At 39.1% G+C, this 17,500-nt stretch overlaps 6 protein-coding genes across 6 annotated transcripts in view; 3 read left to right on the top strand and 3 right to left on the bottom strand.

The window, feature by feature from the left end:
- The window catches only part of LOC134181429 (uncharacterized), a 6,342-nt gene extending 3,389 nt beyond the window's left edge, over nt 1–2,953 (top strand). Inside the window, exon 5 of the mRNA XM_062648706.1 lies at nt 2,388–2,953. Coding sequence (XP_062504690.1) covers nt 2,388–2,768 — 381 coding nt within the window. The 3' untranslated portion in view covers nt 2,769–2,953. The remainder of the gene's footprint in view (nt 1–2,387) is intronic.
- Nucleotides 990–1,802, bottom strand: LOC134181460 (uncharacterized). The gene has a single exon (XM_062648733.1). It carries the CDS (start codon nt 1,800–1,802, stop codon nt 990–992), a length of 813 nt encoding a protein of 270 aa, XP_062504717.1.
- Nucleotides 2,954–3,057: 104 nt separating the features above from the next.
- Nucleotides 3,058–7,258, top strand: LOC134181179 (uncharacterized). The gene is made up of 6 exons (XM_062648399.1): nt 3,058–3,140; nt 3,195–3,264; nt 4,769–4,903; nt 4,960–5,047; nt 6,708–6,799; nt 6,867–7,258. The coding sequence occupies exons 1-6, from the start codon at nt 3,117–3,119 to the stop codon at nt 6,974–6,976; spliced, it is 519 nt and encodes a 172-aa protein (XP_062504383.1). The 5' UTR covers nt 3,058–3,116; the 3' UTR covers nt 6,977–7,258.
- Nucleotides 5,062–6,686, bottom strand: LOC134181178 (uncharacterized). The gene has a single exon (XM_062648398.1). The coding sequence runs from the start codon at nt 6,130–6,132 to the stop codon at nt 5,563–5,565; it is 570 nt and encodes a 189-aa protein (XP_062504382.1). The 5' UTR covers nt 6,133–6,686; the 3' UTR covers nt 5,062–5,562.
- Nucleotides 7,259–9,294: 2,036 nt separating the features above from the next.
- Nucleotides 9,295–11,979, bottom strand: LOC134181477 (uncharacterized). The gene has a single exon (XM_062648747.1). It carries the CDS (start codon nt 11,893–11,895, stop codon nt 9,367–9,369), a length of 2,529 nt encoding a protein of 842 aa, XP_062504731.1. The 5' UTR covers nt 11,896–11,979; the 3' UTR covers nt 9,295–9,366.
- A 146-nt stretch (nt 11,980–12,125) lies between these two features.
- The window catches only part of LOC134181206 (uncharacterized), a 20,651-nt gene continuing 15,276 nt past the window's right edge, over nt 12,126–17,500 (top strand). The window contains exons 1-9 of the mRNA XM_062648435.1: nt 12,126–12,263; nt 12,322–12,361; nt 14,098–14,148; nt 14,305–14,382; nt 15,176–15,284; nt 15,918–16,103; nt 16,620–16,686; nt 16,750–16,865; nt 17,393–17,500. The exon at nt 17,393–17,500 is cut by the window's right edge and continues 108 nt beyond it. Of these exons, the coding sequence (XP_062504419.1) occupies nt 12,172–12,263; nt 12,322–12,361; nt 14,098–14,148; nt 14,305–14,382; nt 15,176–15,284; nt 15,918–16,103; nt 16,620–16,686; nt 16,750–16,865; nt 17,393–17,500 (847 nt within the window). The 5' untranslated portion in view covers nt 12,126–12,171. The remainder of the gene's footprint in view (nt 12,264–12,321; nt 12,362–14,097; nt 14,149–14,304; nt 14,383–15,175; nt 15,285–15,917; nt 16,104–16,619; nt 16,687–16,749; nt 16,866–17,392) is intronic.

Genomic DNA, 17,500 nt, shown 5'->3' with positions numbered 1-17,500 from the left:
TTAATATTTTATTTAATTATATTTATTATTTATTAAATTTAATGTTTTATTTAATTATATATAATATTAAATTTAATAAACAATAAATATAATTATATTAATTATATATAAATTTAAATTTGGTTTAATTAAAAATTGACTGTAGTAAATTGTGTGTGTGTGTATGATAGGTTTTATTAAATGTGATTTGTCTTTAATTAAACCAAATTAATTTTATATAAAATATTTTAGTAATTTATTAATTATGTTTTCTTTATTTTATTAAATGTGATCTGTATTTGTTAATTAACCAAATTTAAATTTTTATATAAAATATTTTAGTAATTATTTATACATTTAATTATATTTATTTATTTATTTATTATTATTTGTTAATATTTTATTTAATTATATTTATTATTTATTAAATTTAATATTTAATTTAATTATATTTGTTATCTGTTAAATTTAATATTTTATTTGATTATATTAATTATATATAAATTTAAATTTGGTTTACACACATCACATTTAATAAAAATATAATTAATTATGTCTTAAATAATAAATATATATATATATAATTAAATTTTTATATTTTATCCACTAACAGTGGACAAACAAATCACACATACTCCCACATAACATTGTCAACATTACATATGGCTAGTCTGTCCAAGATCAGTTTAGCATTATACCGCCAAAGACTAAAAGAAAGTTTTTGCAGTAAATGCTGGATAGCTTTAGAGACCGTTGTCCCTGTAGTTAAAACAGTTCTTCTTGCTATAATTTTTAAAATCTCTAAAGAACGAGGAGACCAAACTCCCAGTGTCTCTACAACTAGAGGTTAGAAGTCACATCCAACTGCGTTAACTTTATCATACATGTATATATGTATATATATATATATATTTTTTTTTTTTTTTTTTTTTTTTTTTATCTTTATATATATATATATATATATATATATATATTTTTTTTTTTTTTGATATAAATATATTTATTTTATTTTACTCTCCATGACAGACCAAATGTAGCCTGTTCAAAACCATCCTGGCATTATACTGCCAAAGTCGTACTGCTAGTTGTTCATGTATGTTACATACTATTCTGCTAACAGGTAATTTGTTCAAAACTGAAGTTTTCCTTGCAATCACTTTTATGATCTCCAAGCTGTATGTGGACCATGTTCCATATGTCTCAACAATCATAGGGTAAAAACTGGCTCCTGCGCTTGTGACGTCTGAATCGTAGCGAAGGTCTTTCTGAACTTCGCCAGCTTCGGCGGCAGCTCCTGCTTTGGTAGAGCAACTGTTGATGAAATGATTGGTAAAAGAATTTCTAACTGAGATGTCAAAAAAAGCAGCTTTTCCTTGTAAGAAATCCGGGTGGAAGACGTCTCCAGGCCTGTCGTTACTTTCGCTGGAGAAACACTGTTCTCTACGAGACCCAGCATTATCCACTAGCAGATATCGATACAGAATATCACATAGAGCATTGTGGCGCTTCAAGCGAAGCGGCCCAGAACCACAACCAAGAACATGGTCTCCAAATTTGTCAATTACTTGACCGCATGGACACCGAACAAGAAGTGGAGAAGAGGGGAAAACAGCAATACCGAGGCGAAGACGCAGAGCAACCAGGAATTCCTCCCGAGACATGACGAGGCCGAGATTTGTGTTGGGTAATGCCCGCAGCCATGATCCGGAGTGTGGGGTTGAAATTGCGTTCAGACGAGCCTTATCTCTTATGCTGGGAGTACTGTCTTGGATGTGAAGACTGAGTGAGACATCTAGTAATCGTTGTATTTCTTTTTGAGTCATTTTACGAATTTGTAGATCTTGATTATCTGGAAGAAGTGTGGATAGAATGCTACGACAGTCAAGCTCTCCAGGAATTGTTATCTCCGATACCTGATCCTCTCTCTCAACGTGAGACGTTTCATTTGACTGATGGAAAGGCAAAGAACATGACAGTAGAAGTCTGCTGGTCAAATCACGAGATGAGTTGCAGCTTCCCAAAAAAGCTGCTGGGGCAGAACGACTAGCTTCACGAAGACCGAGACCTCCGAGACGAATGGGCCTGGTAGCCTGTGACCAAACTTCATTAGAAATGGAGGAACGAGACAGGCTTTCCAAGCAGTGGCGTAAATTGACGTCAAATCTCAACAGCTCCTTGGTGATATATATATATATATATATATATATATATATATATATATATATATTCAATATTTTATTCTTTCAATATATTTTTTAAATTATTATATTTTAAAAAATTCAATTTTTGATTAATTAATTACGCCAAATTTAAATTTTGATATAAAATATTAGTATTTTATTAATTATATATTCAATCATAATAGATTAACTAAATATCTAATGTTTTATGTTATATTCCACATTAAGCAATCGTCTTGCGTCGTCATCGTCTGCTCTCCAAGATATAAAGGACTCACTGATCATGATGTAACGGATGCAAACACACAGACAAGGAACGAGATTGTTGACTGGCATCAACGTGTTGCATGGGAGTGGAATCTTGTACAGTCACGAGCGTATGCCAGTGAGCAGAGATTGTCATTCTGTGTTGTTGTGTTGTGGGATGATGCCGACGAGTCTGACATACCATTTCCACTGAAGACGAAAAGATGTTTTCGGTGGCCGAGTGAGATGGTCGAAATGTGTTTGTATCTTAAAGATCAAGGGTTCGACGACGACACATATGAAGTGGTCGGAAACGGTGGTGGACAGGGGATGGGTGACGACGAGGAAATATTTTCAGTTTGATTAGAGATGTGACTTTGACAGAGAAAGGTGGCATGTACGAGTTAGAGTAACTAGTGCAGACGGTTTGCACGAGATGTTGTTGCAAACGATGAGGTAATGACTGAGTTGATATTAACTAATTAGTTTGTATCTGATTTGTTAAGAAATTAAGTTTAAGTAGACAATGCCTTGAATAATTAAGACAATGTGCGTGCGTGTGTGCGTGCGTAAATGAATGATTGTGGTTTAATTACTCGCGCGTGTGGGCAGCTCTCCAAGGCTGATCATTGATTTCTACAAACCACGTTGGTTATCACGTGGTTATCAACTTCTCGTCGCCAGTCACAGTCACGTTGCCGCTTTCCAGTCATGTTGCGATCCGGGCTTTCTCGAGTATGTAGCACTTTCTTGACGACAAGAGACGACTCGTTTCTATGACGTTGCTAGGTACTCCAACCGCTGCGACTAGCGGCGCGTAGAATGTGTGATGACGTCGAAGCAGCACCGAGAGAGTTCTGTATGTTAATTAGCGTTTTATGCGTTTAATTGTTTAATTAATGAATGAATTCAAGAACTAAGGTGTTGAATGGACGGCACCAATTAGTTAACTATTGATATTAACAAATAGTGTTTAACTATTGATATTAACAACTATTGATATTAACAAATAGTGTTTTCTTTAACTATTGATATTAACAGTAACTTTAGCTAATTGATGCACGTGACTATTGCATTAATTTTATGTCTTACTTCATTTTTGTTATTATGTCTTTTAATTAATTTATTATTTGTTATTTTTTGTATTTTGGTTTTATTTTATGTCCTCTAATTTATTATTTGTTATTATATTTTATAATTTTAGGTTTTATAATTTTTTTAATTCTTTATCTTTTATTTCTATTTCTTCCTTTTTTATTTTTTTAACTTTTTAAATTTTTTATCTTTTATATTCTATTATTACTTTTTGTCTTTTAATTTTTGTATTTTATTATTTTATCTTTTAATTTTTATTTTTATTTTTTTAACTTTTCTATTTTTATTGTCTTTTATTTTATTGTTTTGTATTTAAAATTTTTTTATATTTTTATTTTTAATTTTTAATTTTATTCCTATTTTATTTTTTTGTTTTTTTTATATTTTTATTTTATTTTTTATTTTTTACCTTTCTTATTTTTCTATTTTCTATTTTATTTTTATTTCTTTCCTTTTTTTATCTTTGAATTTTGTATTATATTTTTCACCTTTTTTATTTCTTTTATCTTTTATTTTTTAACTTTTCTATTTTTTATTTTATCTTTTATTTCTTATTGTTTTGTATTAATTTTTTTATATTTTTTATTTTTATTTTTTATTTTTTATTATTTTTTAATTTTTATTTATTATTTTTTATATTATGTTATTTCTATTTTATTTCTTATTTTTGTTATTTTTTATATTTTTTATTTTATTTTCTATTTTTTTACCTTTCTTATTTTTCTATTTTCTATTTTATTTTTATTTCTTTACTTTTTATCTTTTAATTTTTGTATTATATTTTTCACCTTTTTTATTTTGTATCTTTTATTTCTTATTTTTTTTAACTTTTCTATTTTATTTTATTTTTATTGTTTTGTATTTAAATTTTTTTATATTTTTTATTTTATTTTTAATTTTTTAATTTTTAATTTTTATTTTTTTATATTATTTTATTTCTAATTTATTTTTATTTTTGTTATCTATTTTTATCTTTTTTAATTTTTTACCTTTCTTATTTTTCTATTTTATTTTTTATTTCTTTACTTTTTTATCTTTCAATTTTTGTATTATATTTTCAACTTTTTATATTTTTTGTCTTTTATCCTTTATTTTTTATTGTTTTGCATTAAAATATTTTAATATATATTTATATTTTTGTTTTTAATTTTTTAATTTTTTAATTATTTTTTAATGTTTATTTTTCTATTTTTAATTTTTTAATTTTTTTAATTTTTATTCTATTTTTAGTGCCTCTCTCTGATGTATAATTACATCTATTTGTCTAGACATCAACAAAGTGCAACTGTTAGGTCGCGTTGTAAGCGATTTACGAACGTATGGTAGAGCCGACAATCCTGCACTCGCATTCACTATGGTCACACGACGTCAAATTCACAGGAAAGATAGAGAGACGGGAGAAAGTGAGACGATGTATGTGCAAGCGCTTGACATTTGGAGACGTTTCTGTGTTGTTTAGAGGCAATGTTTTTGAAAGCAGAATATACGCAGATTATTGTATATGGTGGACCGCTGCAAGTGCTTGTACAACAGGTTGTGAAGAATGGGTAGGTGATATTTGCTGTGTGGCTGTTGGTTTGTCTGTTGGCTTTTTTGTGTGTTTGTTTGTTTGTCTGCGTGTCTGTCTGTCTGTGTGTTTGTCATTTGTCTGTCTGTCTGTGTGTCTGTCTGTTTGTTTGTCTGTCTGTTGTTTGTCCATTATGGTAGACCACTGCAAGTGCTAAGAATGGGTAGGTGATGTTTGCTGTCTGGCTGTTGGTTTGTCTGTTGGCTTTTTTGTCTGTTTGTTTGTCTGTCTGTCTGTTTGTCTGTCTGTCTGTCTGTTTGTCTGTCTGTCTGTTTGTCATTTGTCTGTCTGTCTGTTTGTCTGTCTGTCTGTTTGTCCATTATGGTGGACGGCTGCAAGTGATTGTGCAACAGGTTATGAGGATTGGGTAGGTGATGTTTGCTGTCTGTGTTTGTCAGTTGTCTGTCTGTCAATACATATATTTTCAAACATTGAACTATTATACACCATCTAAGCAAAGCAACTGAATACTACCCAAGCCAATAGGGCTTGGTTCTACCTACAACTATTTATGTTTATGTGGCTGTCTCTTGAAACAATCTTCTTTCTTTTTCTGTCAATCACTCTAGCATTTGATCGTTGTAGACACACAGAAAACACAGGTCTCCAGTATGTCTTGAAGGTTGATGCATTTGGCTTTCCGTCTTCGTCTCTTGATAGCTGTGACAGTTTCTTCAAATAGTCTTCAGCTTTCTCTCCCCAACAGCCAAAATGTTCGAAGACTATAGGCACAAATGTTGGTCGAAAACCTCCAGGCAAGAGCTCCTGGTCGTACTTTTTTATCTTCAGATTTTCTCTTCTGGTTGCCGCTGCTCTTTGAGTTGTAGCTGATAAACCCTCTAGTTCATTGCTCCAGGGATGCGCTAGAGCAATATCCAATTCAAGATCCATCCCCGATGCCGAATGGAATACGACTATGTCTGATCTGTCTTCAGAATTGACATATCTTCCTCTGGGTTCTTTTACGTGATGTAATTGCAGTTGACTCAAACAGTCTGACCATGCTGAAACCATGTTGTCATGACTGATTACCGGGCCGCCCCCAGTCTTACATGTGGTATCCATCTGAGTCTAATTCTTTCCCACAGTCACACTGACCAGAAGCCAAAGGCATTTGGCAGCCCAGTCTCATCAAGGATGCCAAGCGGAAATCGCACGGAGATAATGCATGCCATGATGATGATGGTACTGTCAGAAGCCATGCTCCTGCACCTTTGCCTTGCAAGTCTGTCTGTCTGTCTGTCTGTTTGTCTGTCTGTTGTTTGTCCATTATGGTAGACCACTGCTAGTGCTTGTACAACATGTCGTGAAGAATGGGTAGGTGATGTTTGCTGTCTGGCTGTTGGTTTGTCTGTTGGCTTTTTGTCTGTTTGTTTGTCTGTCAGTGTGTCTGTCCATATGTTTGTCATTTTATCTCTCTGCTTGTCTGTCTATCTGCTTGTTTATTAGTCAGTCTGTCTGTCTGTCTGTCTGTCTATCTGTCTGTCTGTCTATTTGTCCACCAGTCTGTTTCTCAATCTGTCTCTCTCTAACCCACTCACATCCATTCGAAACACAACTGGATGCCACCACATGTAAAGAGAACCCCAATAAATACGACCACGAACAATGAGCTTCATTAACTAAGCACTGCATTGTAGATCTCGTGTCCTGGTGAGTGGACGTCTCCAAACAGCCATCACAGCAGTTCCAGGTTCAGACCCAAAACGCTACCGCACAAGCGTAGTCGGCTGTAAGACACCAACTAATTAATATCAACACCCAATCTTTATATTTGTCTTACAATTTTTTATTTTCAGCTTCTGTACTACCAGTAAGTGAAGTAGATTCGGTTGAAATGCCAGAACTACGAGACGACATAGAAGGATCGGAAGATTTTATTAGTTTTGATGATGAACCACACACGTAGGGAAAGAAGATTGTTAGCTAGATGTCTCATTGTTTCTCTTCATACTGACGTTTGTATCACACAAGACTCATGTGTAGTGATATTAATGACTTTAGGAGGTGTGTGTCTGTGTGTATGTTTATGTGTTGGTCCAATGGCTATCAGTGATGAGAATACTTCTGTTGCCGATTGGTATGTTTGTTGTATTGTTTTTATTTGCGGTTTGTTTGTTTATTTGTCTGGATTGTTGTCATTTTTGTTTACATAGAAATTGAGATTTAAGATGAAATTATTGGAATCGGAGGCCTTGTGTGTTTGTTTTGCGTTTGCATGGCTGCTTGCTGTCCACCCAACTGTCTGACTACTCAGTGTTTACTCATCTGGTGGTCTGTGGCCTACCCTTGTTCTTGATTGTCTGTTTATGTGTCAACTTGTCTGTCTGTGTGTCTGTTAACTTGTCTGTCTGTATGTCTGTCAACTTGTTTGTCTGTGAGTTTGTCAACTTGTCTGTTTGTGTGTCTGTCAACTTGTCTGTCTGTGTGTGTCAACTTGTCTGTCAACTTTTCTGTCTGTTTGTTTGTCAACTTGTCTGTCTGTGTTTGTCAACTTGCCTGTCTGTTTGTCTGTCAACTTGTCTGTCTGTGTGTTTGTCAACTTGTTTGTCTGTCTGTCAACTTGTCTGTCTGTTTGTTTGTCAACTTGTCTGTCTGTGTGTTTGTCAACTTGTTTGTCTGTTTGTCAACTTGTCTGTTTATGTGTCTGTCAACTTGTCTGTCTGTGTTTGTCAACTTGTCTGTCTGTGTGTCTGTCAACTTGTTTGTCTGTGTGTCTGTCAACTTGTCTGTCTGTGTGTCTGTCAACTTGTCTGTCTGTTTGTTTGTCAACTTGTCTGTCTGTGTGTTTGTCAACTTGTCTGTCTGTCTGTCAACTTGTCTGTCTGTTTGTTTGTCAACTTGTCTGTCTGTGTGTCTGTCAACTTGTCTGTCTGTTTGTTTGTCAACTTGCCTGTCTGTTTGTCTGTCAACTTTTCTGTCTGTGTGTTTGTCAACTTGTCTGTCTGTGTGTCTGTCAACTTGTCTGTCTGTTTGTTTGTCATCTTGTCTGTCTGTGTTTGTCTGTCAACTTGCCTGTCTGTTTGTCTGTCAACTTGTCTGTGAGTTTGTCAACTTGTCTGTTTGTGTGTCTGTCAACTTGTCTGTCTGTGTTTGTCAACTTGTCTGTCTGTGTGTGTCAACTTGTCTGTCAACTTTTCTGTCTGTTTGTTTGTCAACTTGTCTGTCTGTGTTTGTCAACTTGCCTGTCTGTTTGTCTGTCAACTTGTCTGTCTGTGTGTTTGTCAACTTGTTTGTCTGTCTGTCAACTTGTCTGTCTGTTTGTTTGTCAACTTGTCTGTCTGTGTGTTTGTCAACTTGTTTGTCTGTTTGTCAACTTGTCTGTTTATGTGTCTGTCAACTTGTCTGTCTGTGTTTGTCAACTTGTCTGTCTGTGTGTCTGTCAACTTGTTTGTCTGTGTGTCTGTCAACTTGTCTGTCTGTGTGTCTGTCAACTTGTCTGTCTGTTTGTTTGTCAACTTGTCTGTCTGTGTGTTTGTCAACTTGTCTGTCTGTCTGTCAACTTGTCTGTCTGTTTGTTTGTCAACTTGTCTGTCTGTGTGTCTGTCAACTTGTCTGTCTGTTTGTTTGTCAACTTGCCTGTCTGTTTGTCTGTCAACTTTTCTGTCTGTTTGTTTGTCATCTTGTCTGTCTGTGTTTGTCTGTCAACTTGCCTGTCTGTTTGTCTGTCAACTTGTCTGTCTGTATTTGTCAACTTGTCTGTCTGTGTGTTTGTCAACTTGTCTGTCTGTGTTTGTCAACTTGTCTGTCTGTGTGTTTGTCAACTTGTCTGTCTGTGTTTGTCAACTTGTCTGTCTGTGTGTTTGTCAACTTGTCTGTCTGTTTGTCTGTCAACTTGTCTGTCTGTGTGTCTGTCAACTTGTCTGTCTGTGTGTCTGTCAACTTGTCTGTCTGTGTGTTTGTCAACTAGTCTGTGTGTCTGTCAACTTGTTTGTCTGTGTGTCTGTCAACTTGTCTGTCTGTGTGTCTGTCAACTTGTCTGTCTGTGTGTCTGTCAACTTGTCTGTCTGTGTGTCTGTCTGTTTGTCTGTCTGTCAACTTGTCTGTTTGTCTCTGTGTGTCTGTGTGTCAACTTGTCTTGTCTGTTTGCGTCTGTCTGTCTGCCTATCTGCCCATCTGTCTGTCAACTTGTCTGTTTGCTTACCACTCTCATTTCAACACTAAGTACACAAGATTGCATCGTCCTCCCCTCTATCACACACAACGACAATAAACAACACAAGCTCACTCATTTATATAAAATCCATTAATATCAACAAAACTTAATTTACATCTTCACATCCAACCCAAACCCCAACTTCACGTTGGACTATCATCCTTATGATCCCACAACGAATGCTCATCGTCATCAACATCAGTCACATAATATCCCTGCCCAGTAAAACAAAACCTAAAAAACGCCAACAGCTTGTCCACCCCCACCACCTGTGCTGATATCTCCTCAACATAATCAGCAAACAAAATGTCTCGCACTTCCGGCCGAAAGGCAGCGAAATGTGGCGCCATCATCGCCATATCCAACTTCGCATACCCGAGCACATGTTGTGCAGTAGGAATCTTGTTCACCACACGAGACCTGCAGATCTGTTTGTCTCGTCGAGAAACAGGGAAGAGACGATGCAACCCGGTGTATCGTGTGTCGAGTAGGTCGACGAAATAGGGAGTGGTCTGATGGTTGCCGACAAGTTCGTGGATCATGAGATCGAGGTAGAGACGTAGGGCGTACATCTGGCCCGTCTTGTTGGCGAGAAGATCGAACTTGTGGTCGTGACGATACACAGCGTTCATGTGGTCGTATACAGAGTAATCATGTGAGTATGTAGAGAGAGATATTGATGGAGTCGTTGAGACGACGTGATGCCATGTGTATGGAGGCACGTAGAGTAGATCGCCGGGATGCAGTCGTGCTTTGTATGCACGAGACTTCGCAAAGTGTGGAAACTGGTCGAGATCGGGACGACGAAGGTTCACTCTCGATTTGTGCCACATCGGGTGGACACGAGGAAACACGTGCATCTGAGCGTGCTCAGACGGCAGCCATAGTGTGAACTCCTTCTCGCCGTAGATCTGTACGAAAAAGTTGTAGTCCTGATCGAAGTGTGTGTGTGTGATCATCCCGGACGACGACACCCACAGAAACTGTTTGAATCTCTCGACGTCTTCGTGTGTGACGAACAACGGCTCGTGTGGGTCCACATCCGGTTTGAGTTCGTCCGGCATGTCAGTGAAATAGTAGCAGCCGCCGTAAATCGTTTCGCTCTCGTTTCGAATCGATCGGAAGAACTCGTCGTTCGTTGTGTTTCTCACCGTGTACGGCAAGCGGAAGTCGACGGTGGGAAACGTTGCCATTGGAACTCGTCGGTCGGGATCGTATGTTAACATCTCGTCATTCGTATGTTTCACGTCTGTCAATATCTCCCCAAGTTTCCCCGATAGATACGTCATGTTCCACTTCTCTTTCGCCGCCCATTTGTGTGGCAACGCGTTCCTAATGACAACCGGTTTACCCATTGAAATCAATTGGTGTGTAAACGGTCGATCCGGGTGCCACTCCCACACAGGCACATGGCCGTTAACGATCCGAGTCTCAATCCATGAATGATTGACGTCTGTATCATGTGATGTGTTGACAAACTCGTCGGCATCCGAATTTGTCAAAAAACGGTTTCCTTCTCGGTCGGATTTCTTCGGTTTCGGGACGCATCCATGTGTCGGAGAGCAGTAGTGTTTGTCGGGACAGTCGACCGTTTCGATTTGACATCCGAGTGTGTGATTACAGGGACGAACCATTCGTTTACATTCGTTACAGAATTCGGGTCGAACGCGACTCGATTGGATATACCCCGAGTACATGTGCCTTATCCACTCAGTATTGTTCATCTGGTTGATATCAAATGTTTGGAACTCCACACCGTGAGAGAGAGCGTGCGCTTGCAGCGTGCTGGCTTGACTTTCTCCTGCAGCAATCAATGCCTTTAGAGTAAATGCTCTATTGAATCCCCTCAAGTCGATATACACGTTCGCAAGCAATGGATCTCCCCATAGGAGCTTCGCCGCCTGATTTGTGGTATCGAAGACGATGCTGATCGAAATGGGTCGAGTCTGTAGGGAATCAATGATGTCGTTGATGACACGAAGTGATCTCTTGTTGAAGTCGTCTGATAGAAAGTTTTCTGTCGCACTCGAATACTGCAGATCGGTAACCATGACGATGTGGATATCGGCGGCTTCTCTGAATGCTAGCCGCTCTTCTGTTAGTGAACTTATTTCCATTTGTTTTTCGTCGCTGTTTGTTGATTCCCGGTGTATTACAAAAGTGCCGTTCGAAATCGTTTGGTTTAATGCACCAAGTGCGGTGAGCAGACGAGTTTCGGTACTCACATCATTCGGATTCTCAAAATTCGAATCTTGTTGATAAAATAGATTATCATGTTGTAGAAATGTGACTGAGCGTGTAAAGTGTTGAAGAACGGTGGGCATCTCATTGGTCGTGCTAAAACCGGCCGTCAAAAACCGGTAACTCCCATGACTCGAATCATCAGATATCATCTCCCTGAACGTGCTCAATGATTTATATAACAAATCCAATCTTGTCTCATTGATAGGATGAGAAATATCGAGAAGAAATATGAAATCGGTTGTGGGCGTGGTCTGGTGGGCGTGGCACGGCCCGCACGTGATCTCGTCGTGTTGGCATCCTTTCTCGACATCCAGCCAATCAAATGTGCACGCATTATCATCATCGCACTCGTCGGTCGACAATCCAATCGACAAAACGGCAAAAGCAAGAAAGAAAAAAAAGATAAAAAATGAAAAAGGCGACGCCATGACGTTAGCGAAGTCACCACTCGTCAAGACACACGCGCGCACACACCTACGACACACGCACGCACTTCTCCACGCATTACACGAACAAAGAGGCGAGAAATCGAGTGATATGAGTGGGCGCACGCGCGCTGTCTAATTAAAAGTCCCGTATGCGATACCCCGGCAACTAAGTCAACAGACCTGACGTCATCGTTCAGCAAACATACTTACCTTTAACGCACGCTAGCTTTCTACCGTCTCTGATTACGATTACTCAAGTATCCTGTAGAGCGACGGATGGAGGCGAGATCGAAGCGCGACCGGGCGAAAGGTCGAGATATCTTGCTGCCCTATCACGACGCAGCGGCCGCGATTCTGAGCGGCGGAAGGTGACGCTTTCACGCTCTAGCCGACGCGCTAGCTCTTCTCTAACTCTTGACGCCGTAGATCACACACTCAGGAGGAATACTTGCTGCAAGCGGCCGAGGTACGTGCTCTGGAATCGACCGGAAAACGCGTTACTGTGGTGTAGCTACACTGTAGCTGATTGGCTACAGTGGAGGGCTGGGTGTAGCCACAGTGTAGCTGGTTGCTACAGTGTAGCTATTTGGTTTGCTACGGTGGATGGCTGGGTGTAGCTACAGTGTAGACGGTCTGCTACATTGTAGCCACAGTGTAGCTGGTTTGTTTCAGTGTATAGAGGGTTAGCTGGCTAGCTACAGTGTAGCCGGTTAGCCACAGTGTAGCTACAGTGTCTGACTGGTGTAGCTACAGTGTAGCTGCTTGACGCATTTCGTTGTTTTGCCGCGGCGCCGTACGGAGCTATGATATCCAGACTCTGTTTGATTTCTTTTCTTGTTTATTTACTATTTTGCAGCTGCGGCCGGTTGTAGTCGCGTGGGGCATGCTGTTGGCGAGAAAAGTGCGACATTCTGATGAAACGCCTACGACTGTCGGCTCGGCGTCCCTTCGAATTTTTTCCCTTTATTGACGTCGCTTTGCGTCTGCGTGTGCTGTGCGAGTTTTTGTCGTCCTAACGCGTCGTTTTTATCGATTTTTTTAGACAAAACTGGGAGGTGTGGTTAGTTAAGTCACGTGACCTTACCCATGGTCTCATGACCCGATTGCAGCAAAAGGGGTTTGTAATTGTGTGGCTCAGGCTCAATAAATAGAAAGTCAACTAATTGAAAAAACTAAAACATTGAATCTAATTAATATTAATTAACTACCAGAATTCAATCATTAATACATGCAAGGCAGTGTCATGTGACCATAACTAAGTAGCCATGTGACCTAACTACACAACTACACTTGCTACATAACTCCACTAGCTACATAACTGCACTAACTACACAGACGAGTGTTGACCAACTTTGAATGCAATTTCTCTCAATGAAACATTGAGTCAGGATTCTCTTCAGGATGCAGAAATTATAGTTGCAAGACATGCCCCTTACTGAGGTACTGTGCTCTCAGATACTCAGACCTCTACAATAAGATTCAAAACTGTGGGTCAAATTGATTATTAATTAATTAATTAAGCTTTCTGCCCCAAGACGGAGAAACGAAGTCATTACAGCCTGAGACGTCTTCCGCATTCATTTGCACACACACACACACACACACACACACACACACACATACACACACACACACACACACACACACACACACACACACACACACACACACACACATGCACACACACACACACACACACACACACACACACACACACACACACACACACACAATGCCATCTGCTTGCTGTATATGTAAGTACAGTGTATATGCAAAATGGTTTTGTCACTTGGCTCAGTGTGGCATGTTGCCATGCTACTGCACTAGGAAGAAACCCTATGAATCAATGAGATTTGTGTGATCAAGACACGTATTCAGTAGATACATTATCGGATTATCTAACAACATCAGAACGAGTAATTAGTCTTCTCTTACTTTGCAACTTGCATAGAAATACTGGTGTTATTTCCAGTGTGTGATGGGTTGCTTGTGTAATGGGTTTTGTGTGTGACGTGTTCCGTGTGTGTGTGTGTGTGTGTGTGTGTGTGTGTGTGTGTGTGTGTGTGTGTGTGTGTGTGTGTGTGTGTGTGTGTGTGTGTGTGTGTGTGTGTGTGTGTGTGTGTGTGTGTGTGTGTGTGTGTGTGTGTGTGCGTGCGTATGTGTCCATGGGACTTTTGTCAGAAATTTTGTTTTTTTCTTTAGGATGGTGACCTCAGCGCCATACAGGGCTTACTCAAGCATGCAAGACGTCAGGCAAGTATTTCTTATTGTTTCATGCTCATGCACATTAGGCTAAGGCAAAAGTGCAGGAAAGCAGTTTTGAGCTACTGAGTGGAAACCACCACAGTGGCATGCAGTCATGTCAAATGGTCATCGAATTGGATGTCACTGATTGTGAGTTTGTGGTAGAATATGAGTGTGGACGTGAAGCACAGAGAGACAGGAGATACTCCACTCATTATAGCTGCTAGAAAAGGCCATTCAAAGGTTCATTTGTTTTGATTATATTTGTGGTTTTGGGATCGTGGCATGGTGTGTGGGCGTGGTGTGTGGGCGTGAGTGGAGGAGGTGGTATGGTGGGATGGTACCTACCTGTCACATCTGGTAAAATGTTTGTTTTCTGTGGAGGGGAGGGGAGTGTTGATGAGGTGTTGATTGTGTGTGGTGGTGTGTCAGCTGTTGTTGCGATTGCATGTGGCAATGATTGCTGTTGTTTGTCTGTTTGTCTGTGTGTGTCTATGTGTCTGTCTGATTGTTGTTTGTTTGTCTATTTGTTTGTTTGTCAGTCAGCTTTCGTTTCTTTCTATTTCTCTGTCTGTCTGTCTGTCTGTCTGTCGTCTGTTTGTCCATCCGTCTGTTGTGTGTTTGTTTGTGTAGGTGTTTGTCTGTCTCTGTCTGTCTGTCTGTCTGTCTATCTATCTGTCTGTCTGCCTCTCTGTCTGTCTGTCTGCCTCTCTGTCTGTCTCTGTTCATCCGTCTGATTTTGTATGTTTGTTTGTTTGTCTATCTGTTTGTCTGTCTGTTTGTCTGTGTGTGTGTGTGTGTGACTGTCTGTTTGTTTGTGTGTCAGTATCTGTCTGTCTGTTTGTCTGTCTGTCTGTCTGTCTGTCTGTTTGTCTATCTGTTTGTCTGTCAATTTGTTTGTCTCTCTGTTTTCGTGTCTGTCAGTATATACATTTGCGTGTCTATTGTACTGTCTATTTCTTTGCCTCTAACGTATTTCTCGTGCTTCATTTCTTTTTAATCTTTCTCTAATGTTAATTCTTCTACTGGCATTCAGGTTGTTTCCTACCTGCTGTCTCGTGGTGCTGACGTCACCCTACAAAATGACAACAACACAACAGCCTTAGAAGCGGCAGTCAATGACGAAATAAGAAAACTCATACTCGGTACATACAGATACATCCAGTGTTCTCGCCAGTACCCGTCATGCTAGTAAACCGAAGAGATGTCATTTATATATGACGTTATTAATTATATATGACGTCATTAATTATACATGACCTTATTATTTATGTGTGACGTCAATATTTATATGTGACGTCATATATAAATAATGACATTATTAATTATATGTAACATCATTATTTATGTGATGTCATTAATTATATGTGACGTCAGTATTATATATGACGTCATTAATTATAGGTGACATTATATATGTGACATCATTATATGTGACGTCATTGTATGTGACGTCATTAATTATAGGTGACATTATTATTTATATGATATCATTAATTATATGTGACATCATTATATGTGATGTTATTATTTACATGTGACATATGACATTATTTATGTCATGTCATTAGTTATATATGACATCATTATATGTGACATCGTTATTTATATATGACGTCATTATTTATATATGACGTCATTATTTTTATATGACATCATAACTGAGTTCCCTTTGCCTGCTGAGACAAAACCTTGGCCAGAACACTGACATCAAACATCCGATTTCTTGGATTTGTACTCACACTTGATTTGATGTTTGTGTGTGTGTGTGTGTGTAGATTCGGTGTCACGTCAGGGTGTTACGGGACGCCACCTGCTGCAGGCAGCGTGGCAAGGTGACATTCGAGTCGTTTGTCAACTGCTGGCTTTGAAGCATAAGGGCATGGTTGATATCAATTGCAAGAATGTTGATGGTTTTACACCGTTGTTGTTGGTGACGAGAGACTTGAAGGTGTTTCAAGAGTGTAAGTCAAGAAGTGTGTTTGTCTGTCTGTTTGTTTGTTTGTCTGTCTGTCTGTCTGTCTGTCTGTCTGTTTGTCTGTCTACCACGGTTTATACAAAGTAACGTGTGTGTGTGTGTGTGTGTGTGTGTGTGTGTGTGTGTGTGTGTGTGTGTGTCGGCCTGTCTGTTTGTCTGTTGGCCTGTCTGTCTGTCTGTATGTATGTATGTATCTATGTATGTTTGTCTGTCTGTTTGTCTGTCTGTATGTATGTTTGTCTGTCTATATGTTTGTCTATTTGTCTGTCTGTTTGTCTGTTTGTCTGTCTGTATGTATGTTTGTCTGTCTATATGTTTGTCTATTTGTCTGTCTATATGTTTGTCCATTTGTCTGTCTGTTTGTGTCCATCTTTGTGTCTGTTTGTCTGTCTGTTTGTGTGTCCATCTGTCTGTCTATCTGTTTGTCTGTCTGTTTGTTGTCTGTCTGTTGCCGCCTTTGCATGTATCTGTTTGTCAATCTGTTTGTTTGTTTAACTTGCAGTGGAGGTTGCCATGCTGAAAAATTACAAGCCAACGGACGTGGTCACTCACCTCATTAGACAGCAAGCGTAAGATTGTGTTCAGTATGTTGTCATGTGTGTCTTGTGTAGGAAAAGTGTTTGGTTTGTTAGTGATACGAATGCTACTGATAATGCTGGTCGTAATGCAATACATTTTGCAGCACATGCAAGTGGCAGTGTTGCACAACACATCATAGCAATTTTGATGGAGGAAGGAACCAAGATCGGTAAGCCAGTGGACAGACAGACAGATGGACGGATGGACAGACAGACAGACTGATGGACAGACAGATAGACAGATGGATGGATGGATGGACAGATAATAGACACACAGATAGACAGATGGATGGATGGATGGACAGAAAATAGACAGACAGACAGATGAACAGACGGACAGACAGGCGTATGGACAGACAGACAGACAGACAGACAGACAAATAGACGAATGTACAGGCAGACAGACGGATGGATGGACAGACAATAGACAGACAAACAATAGACAGACAGACAGATGGACAGATGAACAGACAATAGACAGACAGACAGACAGATGGACAGATAGACAGACGGATGAACAGACGGACAGACAGACAAATAGACGAATGGACAGGCAGACAGACATGGACGGATGGACAGACAATAGACAGACAGACATGCGAATGGACAGACAATAGACAGACAGACAGATGGACAGATGAAGAGAATAGACAGACAGACAGACAAACAATGGAATTCAATTTTCTTATTTCATTAGATGCAAGTGATCAGGAAGAGAACGCTGCAATACATTTTGCATCTGGCATGGGAGATGTGCAGATGATTGAGTTCCTCCTTGATAGAGGAGCAAGTGTGAATGCTCCTG

This window comes from Corticium candelabrum, chromosome 6, assembly GCF_963422355.1.
Source record: "Corticium candelabrum chromosome 6, ooCorCand1.1, whole genome shotgun sequence".
NCBI classification, from domain to species: Eukaryota; Metazoa; Porifera; class Homoscleromorpha; order Homosclerophorida; family Plakinidae; genus Corticium; species Corticium candelabrum.
This window is presented reverse-complemented; position numbering and strand designations above follow the sequence as displayed.

Coding starts and splice junctions, on each gene's coding strand:
- LOC134181460 (XM_062648733.1), bottom strand. CDS start 1,802: ATGACTCAAAAAGAAATACAACGATTACTAGATGTCTCACTCAGTCTT.
- LOC134181179 (XM_062648399.1), top strand. CDS start 3,117: ATGTTGCGATCCGGGCTTTCTCGA. Junction 4,904..4,959: donor AGATAGAGAGACGGGAGAAA/GTGAGACGATGT, acceptor TGTGTTGTTTAG/AGGCAATGTTTTTGAAAGCA. Junction 6,800..6,866: donor CCGCACAAGCGTAGTCGGCT/GTAAGACACCAA, acceptor TTTTATTTTCAG/CTTCTGTACTACCAGTAAGT.
- LOC134181178 (XM_062648398.1), bottom strand. CDS start 6,132: ATGGATACCACATGTAAGACTGGGGGCGGCCCGGTAATCAGTCATGAC.
- LOC134181477 (XM_062648747.1), bottom strand. CDS start 11,895: ATGGCGTCGCCTTTTTCATTTTTTATCTTTTTTTTCTTTCTTGCTTTT.